Source organism: Ochotona curzoniae, unplaced genomic scaffold (genome assembly GCF_017591425.1).
Source record: "Ochotona curzoniae isolate NIBS_2020 unplaced genomic scaffold, NIBS_Ocur_1.0 contig_78, whole genome shotgun sequence".
Classification (NCBI taxonomy): domain Eukaryota; kingdom Metazoa; phylum Chordata; class Mammalia; order Lagomorpha; family Ochotonidae; genus Ochotona; species Ochotona curzoniae.
In genome coordinates, this window is record NW_024466559.1 from 3,390,526 (window position 1) to 3,407,208 (window position 16,683).

General features: G+C 46.2%; 1 protein-coding gene across 17 annotated transcripts in view; it reads right to left on the minus strand.

Annotated features, from left to right (window-relative positions):
* Positions 1–16,683, minus strand: part of PARD3 (par-3 family cell polarity regulator) — a 465,250-nt gene that overhangs the window by 232,388 nt on the left and 216,179 nt on the right. For all 17 annotated transcript variants that reach the window (XM_040992587.1, XM_040992588.1, XM_040992586.1 and 14 more), the window contains 2 exons: positions 7,806–7,897; positions 5,721–5,804 (listed from right to left, as the gene is read on the minus strand). In XM_040992587.1, coding sequence (XP_040848521.1) covers positions 5,721–5,804; positions 7,806–7,897 — 176 coding nt within the window. The remainder of the gene's footprint in view (positions 1–5,720; positions 5,805–7,805; positions 7,898–16,683) is intronic.

The window sequence follows — 16,683 nt, forward strand, 5'->3', positions numbered from 1 at the left end:
GCCAGGAGACCTGGGGTATAGTCAGCAGGGCTAAGGACTGCCACTATGGAACTTGAAGGGAGATCAAGAATTCTGCCCAGATTCTGCTCATGGAGATGGCCCGATTGCAGACAGAAAAACATGCACTGACTACAGGGGAAACTAGCCAGCGTTGGGGCAGGCATCCAGGCTGCTCCACACCAATTACAGCGGCCGTATGGAGAGTCCCCACATTCACAATGCTAAGACGCAGGCAGAACACAACTAAACAATGCAAGCGGAATACACAGCTTCATCAGGGTCACTCTTACGTCAACAGCAAAACCTCCTGAGCATGCTCTGATCTTAGATGATAGAAATGATGGTTAACAATGGCAGGAATAAAGTCTATAGGGGGAAAGTCATGGATCGAAACTAGATCCTTTCTACACCACAGTGATGGTTCTCGCTTGATGTTCTCAACACCACAATGAATACAATGGTTGAAAAAGTCCCTTTGGGAACAAAAACCAAAATCAGCCAGACAAATCGAACAGTGGTATATTTGCAAAAAACACGCTGAGAAGTAATCAGTAGGGCACTTGTGGACACAAGGCAGTAATAGAAAACTCAACACACATGCAGACCCCTACAGACTTATTTTACAGTTGTTTATGCACTCACTAGAGGGGAGCTTTATCCCACCTGTGTGCAAATGAAACTGGGACCGTGTGTACCAAACGAGACATTGAGAAAAGCTGCCAGCACACTTTATCAAGAGAACAACATGTTAACAACCAGGTGCTTAGCCTTGATGTTAAGTCACCTTCTAGGCGAGTCTAGGACCTGCCTCTTGGACCCAGCTTCCTGCCATCGCAGACCAGCAGAGGCAAAGGGAATGCGCCCTAACGGGACCCTGCCAATCACGTGAGCTCCTGGGTTTTCAGCTAGTTTCCTGCGATCTGGCTTAGCCCCGGCCATAACAAGCACTTAAGGAAACAAGCAGCAGAAGGAAGCGGGCTCTCTCTCTCCCCCGCATCTCTCCCCCGCATCTCTCTGCTTCTCAAATAAACACCTTGTATCAATACTTGTTTCCACACTGGAAAACAGACTTAATTAGATCATGGCATTCAGGCACAAAAAAAAAAAAGTAATTTTGAAAACAACAGGATTAGCTTGCTTAAAAAAAAACCTTCATCAATTCCACTGCTTGCTGATTTAGTCCAAAGTCCAGGCCAGAGACTTAAAAGCATCTCATCAAGTGATTTCTGAAAATCTCTGTGGTGCTATCTTCTAATATGCTGTGAATCCAATAGCTTCTAAACCACTTCCCACCCAACAACACCTGCATGAGTGTGCAGATCACAGCAATTCTGAAGCGGCTTTAAAACATGTGCCTAACATTGACCTCCCAAGATCCAATTTATACTTCCCTTTATAACCCTCGACAGAGGCTGTGGTGTGGAGCACACAGCTTCTGGTTACAACACACAGCTCCCATTCCACTCTTCCACTTTGAACATGAGAATGTGAACCTGACATGTACTGGCAACATTTATAAAAGTAAGTATTCAGCGAGGGCTACTCAATTAATTCTGTCTTCCCAAATGAAGACGGCCCAAGGATGATTGGAATTTTGTACTGGGGAGGTCGTTCTGGCAAATTTCAACCTACCCACCAAGAACAGGATTCCTGTATTCCCACCAGACCTGTGAGCAATTTCTTCCCAAGCTGTGCTTAATTTCCTCCTGTCGGCTAACTGGAGTTCTCTCCACCACCCTTCCCACTCTCCTGGGGTTCATGCAGTTCCCCTCATAAGTCGTCATCTCATCTGAAGTTACCTCCAGCCACAAGGCAAATTCTGGTACTGCCTCATGTGGGCAGCTGCCTCCAGGGCCCGTTCTCTACACTCCTTACACAATGCTTCAATTCCCACTTGTCAATCCCAGCAGCAAATCCCCACAGGATCACTGGCTGGTCATCGTCCTCTTGGTCCACTGAGCATCGAACCTGGGGGAATGCCACTCACATACTTTTGGGGACCAGGAGATGGGGACCTACGAGCCTGAGCCCACCCCATCCCCACTGAGTGCACCAGAAGGCTAAGCCTGCCATGCAAGTGCAGTAAGAAAAAACACACGGTGATGCTTCCATACAGAAGCTGGGGATACCTGCACCATGGATTTAACTTATCTTAAAATGCATTTTTCTGTCAACTGTATCCCTTAAAGGGGAATGTACAAGATCTTTCTCATGAACTCTCAAATGCATGGCAATGAATACCGACCCGGAGAGCGGCAGACACTGTGGTGCAGCATGTGAAGTCATCTTGGAGGATGATGTCTGCATCACACACGGGAGCTCCCGGCTTGAACCCTGGCGACTCTGCTTCTAAGATTCCTGCTGATGAGCCCAAGACGCAACGGAGGATGATGGATCAAATATGTTTCTGGTGCTGCACACCTGGAGCCTGGGTGGAGTTCCTGGCTCCTAGCGCTGGCCTGGGCCAGCCCCGTCCATTATTGGTATTTGGGAACTGAAGTAGCAGATGGATGTTCCAATTTATATATATTTTATTAAAAGCACGACTCAGCTATACAACAAATTCCAGATTCACCTAGAGACCTTTGTCCATGAGGACATATCTTGCATTAAACCTAAATCAAAACTAAATGCAGAGGCAGATAATTCAGCTACGAAGGCAAATGTTGGGAAGTGTCTTCTTTGCATTAACCTATCCAGTGGGTGTATTTTCTCATCATCCTTACCTTTTGCATTTGTTTTCTCTTTGCCCAGTTCCTTTGGCACAAGGGCAGAACATTTGCAATCAATGACAAAAATAAAACCCACCAGGTTGTAACTGACATACTGGTTCTAAAGCCAAAACACAGATGAATAAGTCACAATTTGTTGTGAGTTGTTTTATAGTCAGTTTTAACATACAACAATGAGAAAATATCATCTATACATCTTATCTACTTAATTTTGTTTCCTACACATAAAAACTGAAACTCAGTCCTGACACGGGAGCCTAATGGAAAAAGTCCTTGCCTTGCACAGGCAGGGATGATATATTGGTGCTGGTTCGTGTCCCAGCTGCTCCACTTCCCTTCCGGCTCCCTATTTGTGGCTTGGGAGGGCAGTGGGGGATGGCCCAAAGCCTTGGGACTCTACCCATGTAAGAGATCTAGAACGAGCTCGTGGCTTCAGATCAGCTCAGCTCCAGCTGCTGTGGCCACTTGGGAAGTGCATCAGCAGAGGCAGATCTGCCTTTCCAATAAAAATTTTTAAATCTTTAAAAAAAAAAAAAAAAAAAAAAACCTCTTTAGGGCCCGGCGAGATGGCGCAAGTGGTTAAGGTCCTCGCCTTGCACACCCGGGATCCCATATGGGCGCCGGTTCTATCCCGGCAGCCCCACTTCCCTTCCAGCTCCCTGCCTGTGGCCTGGGAAAGCAGTCGAGGACGGCCCAAGGCTTTGGGAACCTGCACCCGCGTGGCAGACCCGGAAGAGGCTCCTGGCTTCGGATCGGCATAGTATCGACCGATGCGCTCACTTGGGGAGTGAATCATCAGACGGAAGATCTTCCTCTCTGTCTCTCCTCTCTGTATATCCGCCTTTCCAATTAAATAAATAAATAAATAAATAAATAAATTCTTTAAATAATTTTCAATTGATAAATGAAAGAGCCACTCTGAAAACAATTAATCTGTTTAAATGAGGGGGTTTTGTTTGTTTGTTTTAATTGGAAAGTCAGATATACAGAGAGGAGGAAAGACAAAAAGGAAGATCTTCTGTCCACGGATTCACTCCCCAAGTGGCCACAATGGCTACAGCTGAGCCAATCTGAAGCCAGGAGTCAGGAGCCTCTTCTGTGTTTCCCACGCATGTGCAGGGTCCCAAGGCCATCATCAACTGCTTTCGTAGGCCACAAACAGAAAACTGGATGGGAAGCAGGACCACCAGGTCAGAACCAATGCCCGTATGGGATCCTGGCACATACAAGGTGAAAACTTTAGCTGCTGGGATATTGTGCTGGGCCCTTAATGAGATATTTTTTTTTTAAGAAAATTGTAAAAATTCTCCAGAATGTAAAAACAAAACTTTTTAAAGGGGTGGATATTTGGCCTAGCAGTTAGATCACCAACTGGGACACCCACATCCCGTATCAGAGAACTTGGTTCAAGTCTCAGATCCTTTTTCTGATTGAGCTTCTTCTTCATGCACACCCTGGGAGTCAGCAGGTGTTGGTTCAAGTACATGAGTCTCTCCCATTTACCCAGGAGGTGTGAATGGCTTTGACCTAACCCAGCCCTATTTAGTGGGAACTGGAGAGTGTGTGGATGATTTGTCTCATTTGTCTGTTTTTCAAAGACAAAATGAAAAAAAAAAAATTTCAAAACAAAAATTCAAGAATGAAATGCAATAAAAGTATTTAAATGAAAATAAATGAGATATAGTTGGGGAAAAAGAAGGGAGGAGAAAAAAAGAGCAACTACAATGCAGCTTGTGATAAAGACCCCTGGCTGCCATGTACTAGCCTGGAGCAGAGTTCCTTGGGAATCCCTTCACCCACATTCTCTCTCATGCAGGTGAGAGCACCCCGCCATAGTTCCTGACCTAACAGGAGGCAGCACACACGCTCTATCAGCCCCAAACACCTGCAATGGAAGAGAAGCACCGGCCTGTACCTCGCATGGAGCTGCAGGGAGCTCTGGACAGCTGGTGCGCACACCCGTGCTGCATGCCTGCCTGCACGTTCTGAGTGTACCTGTGCACACACCCGTGCTACATGGCTGCCTGCATGTTCTGAGTACACCTTTGTGCACATCCTCATGGTATGGATACACCCGTGTTGTTGACTTCAGTGATCTGATTACATCTATGCTGTGAGTCCTCAGGGTCTGAACAAGACAGTCATCTGAGCACACATGTACTGTGGTGTTGTGTTTCCTGCCAAGGTTTAAAGCTACTTTCCAGAGTCTCCCATTCCTTTCCTCAAGCAAAAGATTTTAGATTGAAGACCAAAATAAGCAGTAATCTTCCTAACCCTGTTTTCCCAGGGATCGCTGAGTGAGCATGGGTTCTGGCACCCAGGAGAGAATAGAACAAGGCCAACAGGTGCCATAGCCCAGCAGCATCAGTTTTGACACCCATCTAACTGAACATATTCCAACCAAACACACAGTTGTTCTCACCCAGAGAAACAAGCAGAACGGAGAAGGTTCGTCTTATGACCAACATTCTTCAAGATGATTATAATACAAAGTGATGAGGTCATGATCAATAAATAGGATGAAGGCCAGACCTCTGAGGGCCCAGAAGGGGCCATGGGAGGAGGAAAATCTACAGCTGCCATAATTTTCAAAGATTTCAATTCTTAAGTGCAATTACACATTGTAAAAGAAACATCATTTAAGCCATCCAGAGTTTTTCATCAATTTCATTTCCACCCTCACTCCACCAGAGATTCCATCAAGTTCTAGCTGGGCCAAGCCAACTGGACATCTGACTTTCTGGCAAGGTGCAAAGTTGGCTTAGATTCCAGCAACGATGACCTCACAAGGATTGTGGAGATGCAAGATTTCTGCCGGAACTCTCTCCACCAGGCGAGGTATGTTATGCAATGAGGACATGGACGGATGGACAACGACTGGACACTGTACTTCCCTGAGCAAGACCACAAACCCCTGAACCCATACACACAAAGGAAGATATAGCACTGCGTAATGCAATTCAGTGAGAACCCTCCAGGATACGTTACCTGCCGCCTCGAGCACTGAAAGGCACTACATGGATCCCCAGGGGCCCTCCGTCGTTGGAGACTTGTACCAGCTTTACCACGTCACTGTGAGACAACGATGAATGAGGGAGCATGAACATGGACTGTCAACAAACAGAAAACCACCAGCACGCACACACACACACATACTCCTAGGAAAGACAACACACAAAGCTGCACAATGGGTGCCCAGGCACACACACAGGCAAGGAGATGCAACAGCACCCAACACTGCAGACCTGGTGTCCGGGAGAAGGGCATGGGGAGCAGTGAGCAGTGGGAATAATGATGTTACAAGGACACAGAACAAAGCTGTGCTCAGGTGATTGTGCTGGGTAACCTTGCTCACCTCTGGCTCAAATCAGGGACTCTGCCAACTATCATTACGATGAACAAAGCCAGGAGTCCAGCAGGTGCAGGTTACACTATGCTTTGGCCAGAGCTGGGAGGCAGCCCAGAGAATGCAAAATAATTTTCCCTATAGTGTTGGAAATTGATATTCCAAAGGGGAACCACCATGTGTATCACATGAAGCAACAGGACTGTATTTGAGTTATGTAAGTCCACCACTTATTAGAGGGACAAGACATGGCACATATTTGCCAGGCTCTTTGCAAGAGCATTTCCTATTTAAGAGCTTGAACTGGTGGAAGTTAACCTAACTCAGAGCCTGTAACATTTCTAAGTTATCTGAATGAGATTCTGCTTTCTTACCAGGTTTTTACACATAGAGATGCATCAGAATTTAAGGATCAAGATTCGAAAACAGTACGTCATGCAAATAATTTAGGTAAGCAACAAGAAAAGTGATATTACCATGATTATGGGCAGTCTGGGCAAACACCACAAAACAGATTTATATCATGGAAAAGGCCCATTTTTAGCTGTATTTCTTACATTAAAATCTGAAATTACTCTATGAGTGCTTGGCTTATACAATACAAAGGCTAAATATAAAATGAAGCATATCAAACAAATGAAAACAAAATTTAAAATATGTGCACACACACTAACAAAAATGAAACAGACACTTTGCCATGCTAAAATATGTACTCAGTACTTTTACTAGAAGGAATACTTTTGTATTAACTCATGACTTTTTTCATGATTCACAGACTCAGGGAAAATCCTCTCACAGGTACTGTTACTCTCAATTGAGCAACTACTTAATCACTGATGTATTAATCAGGACAGAATGCTAATAAGGAGACTTTATTTCATGTGATTTCTCCCACAAAGATCTGGGTCACAACAAGCATTCCTACATCCTCAAAGCTCCGAAAGCGGGGCATTCTGCATCTGCACATGTGGTCCCAGAATACAGATACATTCTCATGCCCTGCCTTGGAAGAGCCAAAGACAGTGGAATTCACTGAGCAAGTATGCACTTTGTCACAAAGACAAAAAAAAAAAAAACCCAAAAACAAACAAACAAAAAACCCAAGTTGGTTGCTCGCCCTACTCGAAGCTGTCATGGGGAAAAAATTCTGAGAAAGCCGTCCACTTACACAGGCCAATATTCAAGGTAACTGAAAATTTTTTTCATATTTAAAATAATGGTCCAGGTCCCTAATTCATAGCCTTTGCTCATTGACTAAATAGTCTGAGATTCAGTATGCGCTACAATAGTGCTTGCTTGCTTGCACAGAACCAATTAATGTTTCACGTAATGGTCATTCCCAATATTTTTCAATTTAGCACAGTGGAAAAAACAAACAAATGACCAAGATACTAACAGACAAAGCAATCTGAACAGTTACAGCATTGATGGTGCAGTTAACGTGGCACACATTTTCATCCAAATACTATTTGATTTCTGTAATTCAATAGTATTTGTTAGGCACGAAACTCCAGAAGGGGGCACGCGGACATGCATGCTCTGCTGCTTGCGCTGCAGGACTCACTCAGTCAACGAGAAGACGGTCTTTGGGAAAGCAACTCACAGCCAGGCGTGTCTGTGACTCAGCACATAAACATTCCACATGCCATATGTCTTATGGAAACTTGCGGCAATTAGCGATGTTACATGTATACCACACAGCGGGGGGGAAACCAGCAACAACTCACTCCAGGGAAAAGCTGGGAACGTTCTCCGAGCCCGTGTCTGCATGTCCCAGGGGCTCAACTCGGCTGCTGTCCTCTTCCGTCCCGTCCTCCTCCTGCGGGCAGAACGACACAAAGGGCAGTGGGCTCCATGTTAGGCTCACAGGTGCTTTGGCAGTAGGACATGAAGCCAGGGACCACCAGCGCCCGCCCTACGGGGTCTGGACCTCTCCGTGCGGGAGGATGGCCATGCATGAGGAGGATGTGTCCGTGTGCAGCAGACTCTCTTAGCCGGAAGACTAAGACACTTTCACAAAACCTCCACTCAGGGCAATTCACTGGCCAGCGCTTCTTCACCTAAGCATCTATTTACAACAGTGGCATGATCAACACACGCATGTTTCAAAGTATCTGCTGAACCAGACAGCTGAGACTGTGGCAAACCAACACCACCACCAGAACCTTGCAACTGTCAGACCCCTTCCAGTCCCTGCCAACGTGGTGTATCCCCAGGAGCATGCACTGGTGGGTCTGACCCTAGTCTCAAAGTCTTCATCTGTGACATTTCGCACCACATTCCCCAAACCATCTGGCTGCCTGCCTGCAGGGCTCCTCCTGGGCCTTCAGGCCTCAGTCACAGGGGAACCTTCTGTTGACTCCTGTGCTCCAAGCATAAAGAGACAATAAAAGGCAATCAATATCAGCATCACTCACACCCTGGTATTCTTCCTTTGATAATTAAAGGAACAGTGTTGTAAAGACAGTGTCCCCCATCCTGTCCATTCTCCCTCCCCTTGCCCCCTCAGGGATACAGGCACTGGGAGTGGGTAGGGGGAACTTCCAAAGAGACAAGATGAATCAACATGCATGGGTTCAGAGGGCTAAATAAGATGCCACCCAAGCAACTGTCTTTATTGAACATGAAGGACACGGGTTTTTCATGAAAGACATCACTAACAACATTCATAAGTTCATTATTCTATGTAAGTAGATCATGACATGGGTATAAACAATGGTAGAAAATGGAGCATTCTATCATCCAGGCATATGTAACAGTTTCATTGGGAGTCCATCTTTTGTTCAGGAGGCATCCCACAACGTATCTTCCCTTCTGGGTACGATGGCCTCCCTTGCTGAAGGACTCGACTACTGTAATACTACTGCGGAAAATAGTTGGGAGTGGGGGGCACATGGAGTGGAAGAGGAAATCCTTGAGCCTATGGAACTGTATCATGAAAAACAAAATTTACAAAAAAAAAAAAAAAGCCACTAAAAGTAAAGCTGATCTTTCAAAAGCACTTGGGTAAAGATAAAAATATGTAAAGTTTCTGCTCATTAAAGCAAAAGCAGCATCCCCAGGAATCTCCTGGGCAGCAGGTTCCCAAAGGCCACTGGGTAAAAGAGGAAGAATTCATCCCTTCTATGTGTCTCTGCATCATTTATGCAGGCATCCCCTGAGGGCTTCAAAAAGTCCTTGGAAAACTTCACTGACGAGCTCCATGTCTCTCGCGAGCTTTGCGAAACCCCTACATGTAACATGGTCTGTTTCTCTTTCCTCCCACATCAATTTGACAAGTGATGCTACTATGAACTCATTAAGCCACCCACCAACGGCAAGGGGAGTCCGATACTGGAGACAACTTGTATATTTCTAATCATGTTTTTGTGGGACTCAGCAGAAACTGATGTGGCATACACACAAACATCGATCAACAAAATGATGGGTAAGAGTCTCACTTCAAGACAGAGCGTCAAACAAGATGTTAAATTACAGCAGAGGGTTTTGCCAAGGCAGAGCAGCCACAAACAGTGCCCGGATGTTTCCTCCCAAAGAATTTACCAAGAGAACCGAGCTCTCGCAGGTGCATCCGTCGAGGAGGAGCTGGGTCCCGGGAAGATCGCCATAGAGGCGACCCTGCGCATCTCAGTCCCATCTCTTGGGAGCTGCACCACACACTTTTTTTTTTTAAGATTTATTTATTTTTATTGGATAGGCAGATGTACAAAGAGGAGGAGAGACAGAGAGGAAGATCTTCCATCCAATGATTCACTCCCCAAGTGGCTGCAACGACCGGTGCTGCACCTATCCGAAGCCAGGAGCCAGGAACTTCTTTCTGGTCTCCCACAAGGGTGCGGGGTCCCAATGCTCTGGGTCATCCTCGACTGTTTTCCCAGGCCACAAGCAGGGAGCTGGATGGGAAGTGGAGCTGCCAGGGTTAGAACCGGCATCCATATGGGATCCCGGTGCGTTCAAGGTAAGGACCTTAACCGCTACACTCCTGCGCCGGGCTCCACACAACACCTTTTAAAAGTTAGAAGCTGGCCCATAAGGGGGAAGAGGCCCAAGACTTTGGACTATCCTTTACTGCCTTTCCAGGCCATAAGCGGGGAGCTGGATCGGGAAGTACAACAGCCAGGACTTGAGGCGTTGCCCATAGGGGATGCCAGCACTGGCAGCTGGAGGATTAGCCTGTCACTCCACCACACCATCTTCTGCATAGTTTTATTTAGGGCACTGGTCCTTCGCTGAAGTTGTGACTGAAAATAGGCACATTCAACAAAGATTGTATGCTACATTTCATTTTCCATTTAACCACAGACAGAAGTTGTCAGGTTACAGCACGCATTTAAATCAGACACACCTAAGAGAATGTGCAGATGACTCAACACAGTGCACTTCTTTCCCACCCCTCCAACTGACAGTAGAAGACGGCACCGGAACACAGCACGCGCAACCAATCCCAGAGAGACACACCCCCAATCCGGCTTCCTTGAGAGGGTGAGCATCTTCTGTAGAACAGGAGCCATCCCTGGGGGCCAAGGAAGGGGAGCATGTTCTAGCATGGCGGATGAAGCTGTTATTTCTAACACCAGAGGACCCCCGGTTCAAATCAGACCTACCCCATGTCTAACTCAGCTCACTGCTAAAGTAGCCAGGGAGGCAGAGACGATAGTGCACGTGTGTAGGGGCCCTACCCCTCACACGAGAAGACCAAGAAGGAGCTCTGGGGTTATGGCGTGTACCACGACCGATGGACAGCAAGCAGATCTCTTTCTCTGTCTTCCTCTCTTTGACTCACTCACTCCTATTGGTAAAGAAAAAGAGGCTCAAACTCATTCCTGCTAGGGATGCAAGTGACGACCTAGCCAGGAGCAGGACCTGCAACTGATGTATAACAGAAATGGGGACAGATACACGTAATTAGAAACAGCAATAAATCAGCAGAAACACGGCCCATCAACCACGCGTGGATAAACACTTTAGGGCAATCATAAACAAATACAGGACAGTTTAAGGGGATGTATTCATCTGTTCATGCTTTGTGACTTTCAAAACAATTTAACACAAAACACATTACCTACTCAGCTAAATAAAAAACGTATTTTCTGTAATTTAGGAACCCTTGCCGAACACCTGATATTTATTGTGCTCTGCTGTCTGAAAAGCATTTACATCGCGCAATGTCTCTGGAATGAGCAAGTAAGTGAAGAACAAGATAAACAACCCAGTGGCACAGTCAGGGGGCGGGAGGGAAGACATCAGCACAGATTTCTGTTTGAGGAAATCATCAGAGCAAGCGTGCGACGGTGAGGGTGTCAGGGCAGTGGCTGGGAAGCTGCCTGGGAGACCTGCGTTCCCACTGCAGAGGGCTGGGTTCGAATCCTGGCTGGAGCTCCAGACTTGAGATTCCAGATCCTTTAGGAGGGAGCAGGTGACTCAGACCCCTGTCACTCATAGGAGACACACATGAATGGCTTCTGAGTTGGGAGCCAGAGCTGTGGATGCAGACATTTGGGCGATGCTGCAGTGCTTGGAAGAGCTCTGTATCTCTCTCTTCCTCTCTCCCCTCCAACTCAAATAAAATCAAATTGAAGAGACAGAGGTCAAACATTCTCTAATCTGCTCCCTCCAGAAGAGATCACAAATGAGCCTGCCTTGGCTACGTGGGAGCTGAAGAAGGCATGAGACAGTTCTGAGCCAGAGCAAACGAAGGTTTAGCACCACTGGCAACACTAAAATTTGCCTGTTCACCCACATGGTGCTTCTTGGAGCTACAGTTCCCCCAAGACACCATGAAGATAGCAGCGGAGAGGGGAGGAAGTGGAGGAGGAATGGAGAGGAAGAACAACATTTGCTGAAACCTCACGCCTGCCTGCCCACCCCCCCACCATGGCTCCCACAAGGCAAGCAGTACAGAGTGCCGTCCATATTTTTTTACAGAAAGCCATATTTTCTGTAATTTAAGAACCCTTGCCCCACTGACCCAACCCATGAGGGCCTTCACAGGGGAGAAGCATGGTGAATTGTTAGCTACAGGATTCAGGCTGGCCCAGCCCTGGCTCCTGCAGACATTGGGAAGGCCTCTCAAGTTCTGCTCTGTCTTTCAAATGAAAAAAATATTGAACATTTTAGTGCATTTAAAAAGCTCTAGATGCATGCTTTTTTTTTTTTTAGCAATTTATTTCAAATCAGAATTATATACAGAAAACAAGGGAGAGAGAGAGAACAAGTGAGGGAGCACTTCCAGCCCCTGGTTCACTCCCCAGCTAACTGCAACAGCCAGGACTGGGCCTGGCCAACGCCAGAAGCTTTATCCGTGTCTCCGACATGGGTGCAGCAGCCCAGCTGCTTAGGTCATTTGCCACTGCTTTTCCCAGGCCCATCAGCAGGGAGCTGGGTAGGAGGAGCAGTAGCCACGGACTTGAACAGGCATCCACAGGACAACTTTAGCCACAACACCGGAAAGCCAGCCCTTAAAACCTGTAAACCCTGGGGACTCCGCAGGGCACATTCCCAGAGTCCCTGGGGAAGACAGCAGACCTGACTGGAGGGCCAAAAAGCATGACAAGGATGTCCTTGGGAGGCACGTGATGTCTGCTGCCTCAGGCGACAGCTCAGGAGTAGGAAAGGTGGTGGCAAGAGCCACTCCCAACCCCTCACAAAGGCCTCCTCACCCCAGAGGCCTGTATTTTTTGGAACACCACCAAGAAGAACAGCATTTGTCAGATAATACAGAGGTTTTCAACTGAGCTATCAGAAGCCACAGAGAGAGAGCGAGAGAGAGAGAGAGAGAGAGAGAGAGAGAGAGAGAGAGAGAGAGAGAGAGGCAGCTCCTGTTTCCAGCTTCCTGCTAACACCTGAGAGGAGGAGGGCAAGAATGAACAGACCCAGCAGACTTCACCACAGGGACAGCGTCAGCCCCTGACCACTATTTTCATATTAAAAGTCAACTAGCTCTTACTGTATTTGAAATCTCCCTCTCACACATATCCAAAAACTTGAGTGGATTTCAATGCAAACAGGTGCAGAACTTGTAATTGGAATAGATATGGACACTACCGTGTCTGTCACTCATCATAGAAGGCAAGAATAGAAATGTTAGCAAGACAAGCAAAATGGAGGCCACACTGTCTCCCTCAGAGACGGCACAGAGGGAGCAGTAACACACTGAGCTATGGTGAAGCTTTGATTTCTAAGGAACAGACCAGTTTAAGTATGACTAGAGTGAAAACGCTACGATATCAAGACATAATGTGGGATTTTACCAGTCTTATACAAATTAAAATCAGATCACTCCAATTATTTTCATGCCTTTGACTTTGAAGGTGGGATTGCAGCTATGGCTCAACAGGATGAACCCTCACCTTCAAGCACCATAAAGGAACTGGCTCCTATGCTAGCTGCCTCTCTTCCAACCCAGCTCCCTGAATATGGCCCGAGAAGTCAATAGAGAATAACTCAAAGCCTTGGGACCCTGCGCCTGTGTGGGAGACTTGGAAGAAGCTCCTGGCTCCTGGCTCTAGATCGGCTTGGCTCTGGCTGCTGCAGCCATTTAGGGAACCAGTGGATCTTCTTCTCCGACTCTACCCTTCTCTCCGTAAACTCGCTTTTCAAATAAAAATGAGTTAAGTCTCAAAAAAAGAAAAAAAAAAAAAAACAAGAAGGCTTATAATATCATCATCGATTATTACCTTCACAGTAAATTATCATCAGTTCAACTTCTATTGATACAAACCAAACCAAACCAAAACAAACAAACAAACAAAAACCCTTCAAGTTGAAGGAAAAGACTTCTCACACTTTAGAGGGCAGGGCTAAACTTTCCTAGCCTAATTAAAAGACACGCTGCCTCTCAGTTACAGTGCCCTCTGTAGCATATTTACTTGGCAGTCAACAAAATAAATTGAGCCACTTTTTTGTTGCCTAACTTTTGGTGTTAACCAATTCCAGAGGGAGCATGTCCCTGAATCCCATTAGCATCACGAATAACATTCCAGAAGGCTTTTGTGTTACCGTTGCAACTACTTGATTAATTTGCCAAATCACCAGGGAGAAGTAATTTCCTACCATACATGGAACACAACTGAAAACATCGGGTGGAGAGGGAGGTGTCTTCACAGTTGAAAATGAATTATTTACAGCAATCTGCCAAACACGCGATGTAAGGAAAAGTGCAACACAGTTTCATCTTGGGACCCCTGTATCAGGCCTAGAGTGAAAATACAAATGGAAAAAACAACCCTCCTTCAAAAACTTGGAAGAACAGACAACAGCAGCTAGAGTAAGCTGTTTGAAACGTGTGTTCTTGTGGTGGTTTTAGTGGCCGACACTGGCATTCCTTACCATAAAGCTAATGCAAGTCCCGGCTGCCCCGCTTCAGATCGAGCTTCCTGCTAACGCACCTGAGAAGGCATTGAAGACAGTGCAAAGGACTGGGTTCCTACCATCCATGTGGATGACTTGAGTCCAGGAATTGTGGCTCTCTACACCCCTTCTTTCCTACCTCTACCTTTCAAATAAACCAACACATCTATTAAAAAAAAAAAACAAACAGTACTTTCATCTTTAGATACAATTCAGTTACTGGTGACATAACCAGAGCTAGACACCAAATTTGTTGTCTAGGACAACACGAGAGATGCTAAGAGCTCCATGCCCACATGGGATCTCCAGTGACAGTCAAGGGTGGTGCACCCAGGCCAGCATGTCAGCACTGCCCAGAGACACATACTCCTTGCTATGTTTTTATCACTCTAGAATTGGATAATATGCAACAATATGGGGGAAATCAGCTGGGGAAGGGGATTTGGGGATAAAGTAGGGAAATCCCAGAGTGAAACTTCAAAACAAATGAAACAAAAACTGCTTTGAATTGGACAGGATGGCCCTGTGGCACAGCGCCAGAATCCCTGCTGATACCACGGAGGCCAGTTTGGATTGCAGCTGCTCCACTTCCCATCCAGCTCCCTGCTTGTGGCCTGCGAAAGCAGTGGAAGATGGATCAAGCCCACAGGACCCAGCACCCATGTAGGAAATTCAGGGTAGGCTCCTGGCTTCAGCTCAGCTCTGGCCATTGTAGCCACTTGGGATGTAAACCAGTGGATGAATATCTGTCTTTCCTTCTCTCTGTATTAAGCAAATAAATCTTTTTTAAAAAAGTGTTTAGAGCCTGGCACCTTGGCCTAGCGGTTAAAGTCCTCGCCCAGAATGCACCAGGATCCCATATAGGCGCCTGTTCTAATCCCAGCAGCTCCACTTCCCACCCAGCTCCCTGCTTGTGGCCTGAGAAAGCAGTCAAGGACGGCTCAAAGTCTTGGGACCCTGCACCCACGTGGAAGACCCAGAAAGAAGCTCCAGGCTCCTGGCTTCAGATGGGCACAGCATCGGCCAATGCGGCCACTTGGGGAGTGAATCATCGATGGAAGATTTTCCTCTCTGTCTCTTAAAAAAATAGTTTTAGAACCTAATATTTTTAATTGCATTGCAGTTTGCTCTCTGCTACAAAATCATTTACAAAAAAAAAAAAAAAAAAAAAAAGCTAATACTCTCTTTTCTAAGAGAGAAAACGGTTCCTGCCTTCTAAGTTTGCCCTGGCCTGTTATTTGTAGAGCAAACAAGCCATTGACTTTGTCCGATTCTATCTGAGCGTATGAAGAGTAAAGATTTCAAGAGGGTAACTGTTCTGATATGTGAGAATGACCTAAATAAATATTTCAAACCATTTCGCTTTTGTGAATGAGAGGAACAGCTGCTGTGGTTTCTCCCACTCGGCCTACATATTACTGATGTACTCATTTGACTCGGAATTGTTGCCGGTCTCCTCTGAAGCATGGCTTTCTTTGGCTTTCTCGTAAGCATTGTTGAGCCTTTCTTACGAAATAAGTTCAAGTTTTTGTAGTCTGTTTCAAAATTACAAATTCTCGATTTAATTGTATCCCTAGGGACAAACCCAAAGAAACCAAAAGAATGAATGCAACTGGGCCAAATGGTGTAATCAAAAGCAAATGATGTGGTTATTAACTCTAATATAACGATTTCCCAGGACTTACTCTAATTCACTGATTCAAGAAATTTTTATAGTAATCGTGTGAAAGTGTAAGTTATGGGCTGTGGCCACCCTCTGTAGCCTGTCCTTCCCATAGCCCAGCTCTGTGTAGAGGACCAGGCAACATGGGTCCCTGATGTGGACACCTCAGTCTCTGATGTGTCCTTGGCCAGAGACGGAAATCAAGGGCTGCACATTGTGGCACAGAGGATTAAGTCATCCCATGTGGCAATCAGTTCGAGTCTGAGCTGCTCCAGTTTGAATCCTACTCCCTACTAACACAAGTGGAAAAGTAGAAGATGGTCCAAGTGGGAGACCTGAAAGAAGCACCCTGCTTCAGTCAGACCCAGCCCTGGTCGTGGTATGGCTACTCCGGGAATGAGTCCAGCAGATGAAGAACACGCTCTCAATGTAACTCAGCCTTTCACACAAATCAATGAATGAATGAATCTTTGTGGGAGGAAGAAGCAAAGAGTCCCTGTACCCTGAGCCTATACAGGACAGGGTAGAGCCCTTGAAGACCCCAGCCCAAAAATATACATACAACAATGAGTCTGCCCTACCCTAGGACAGGA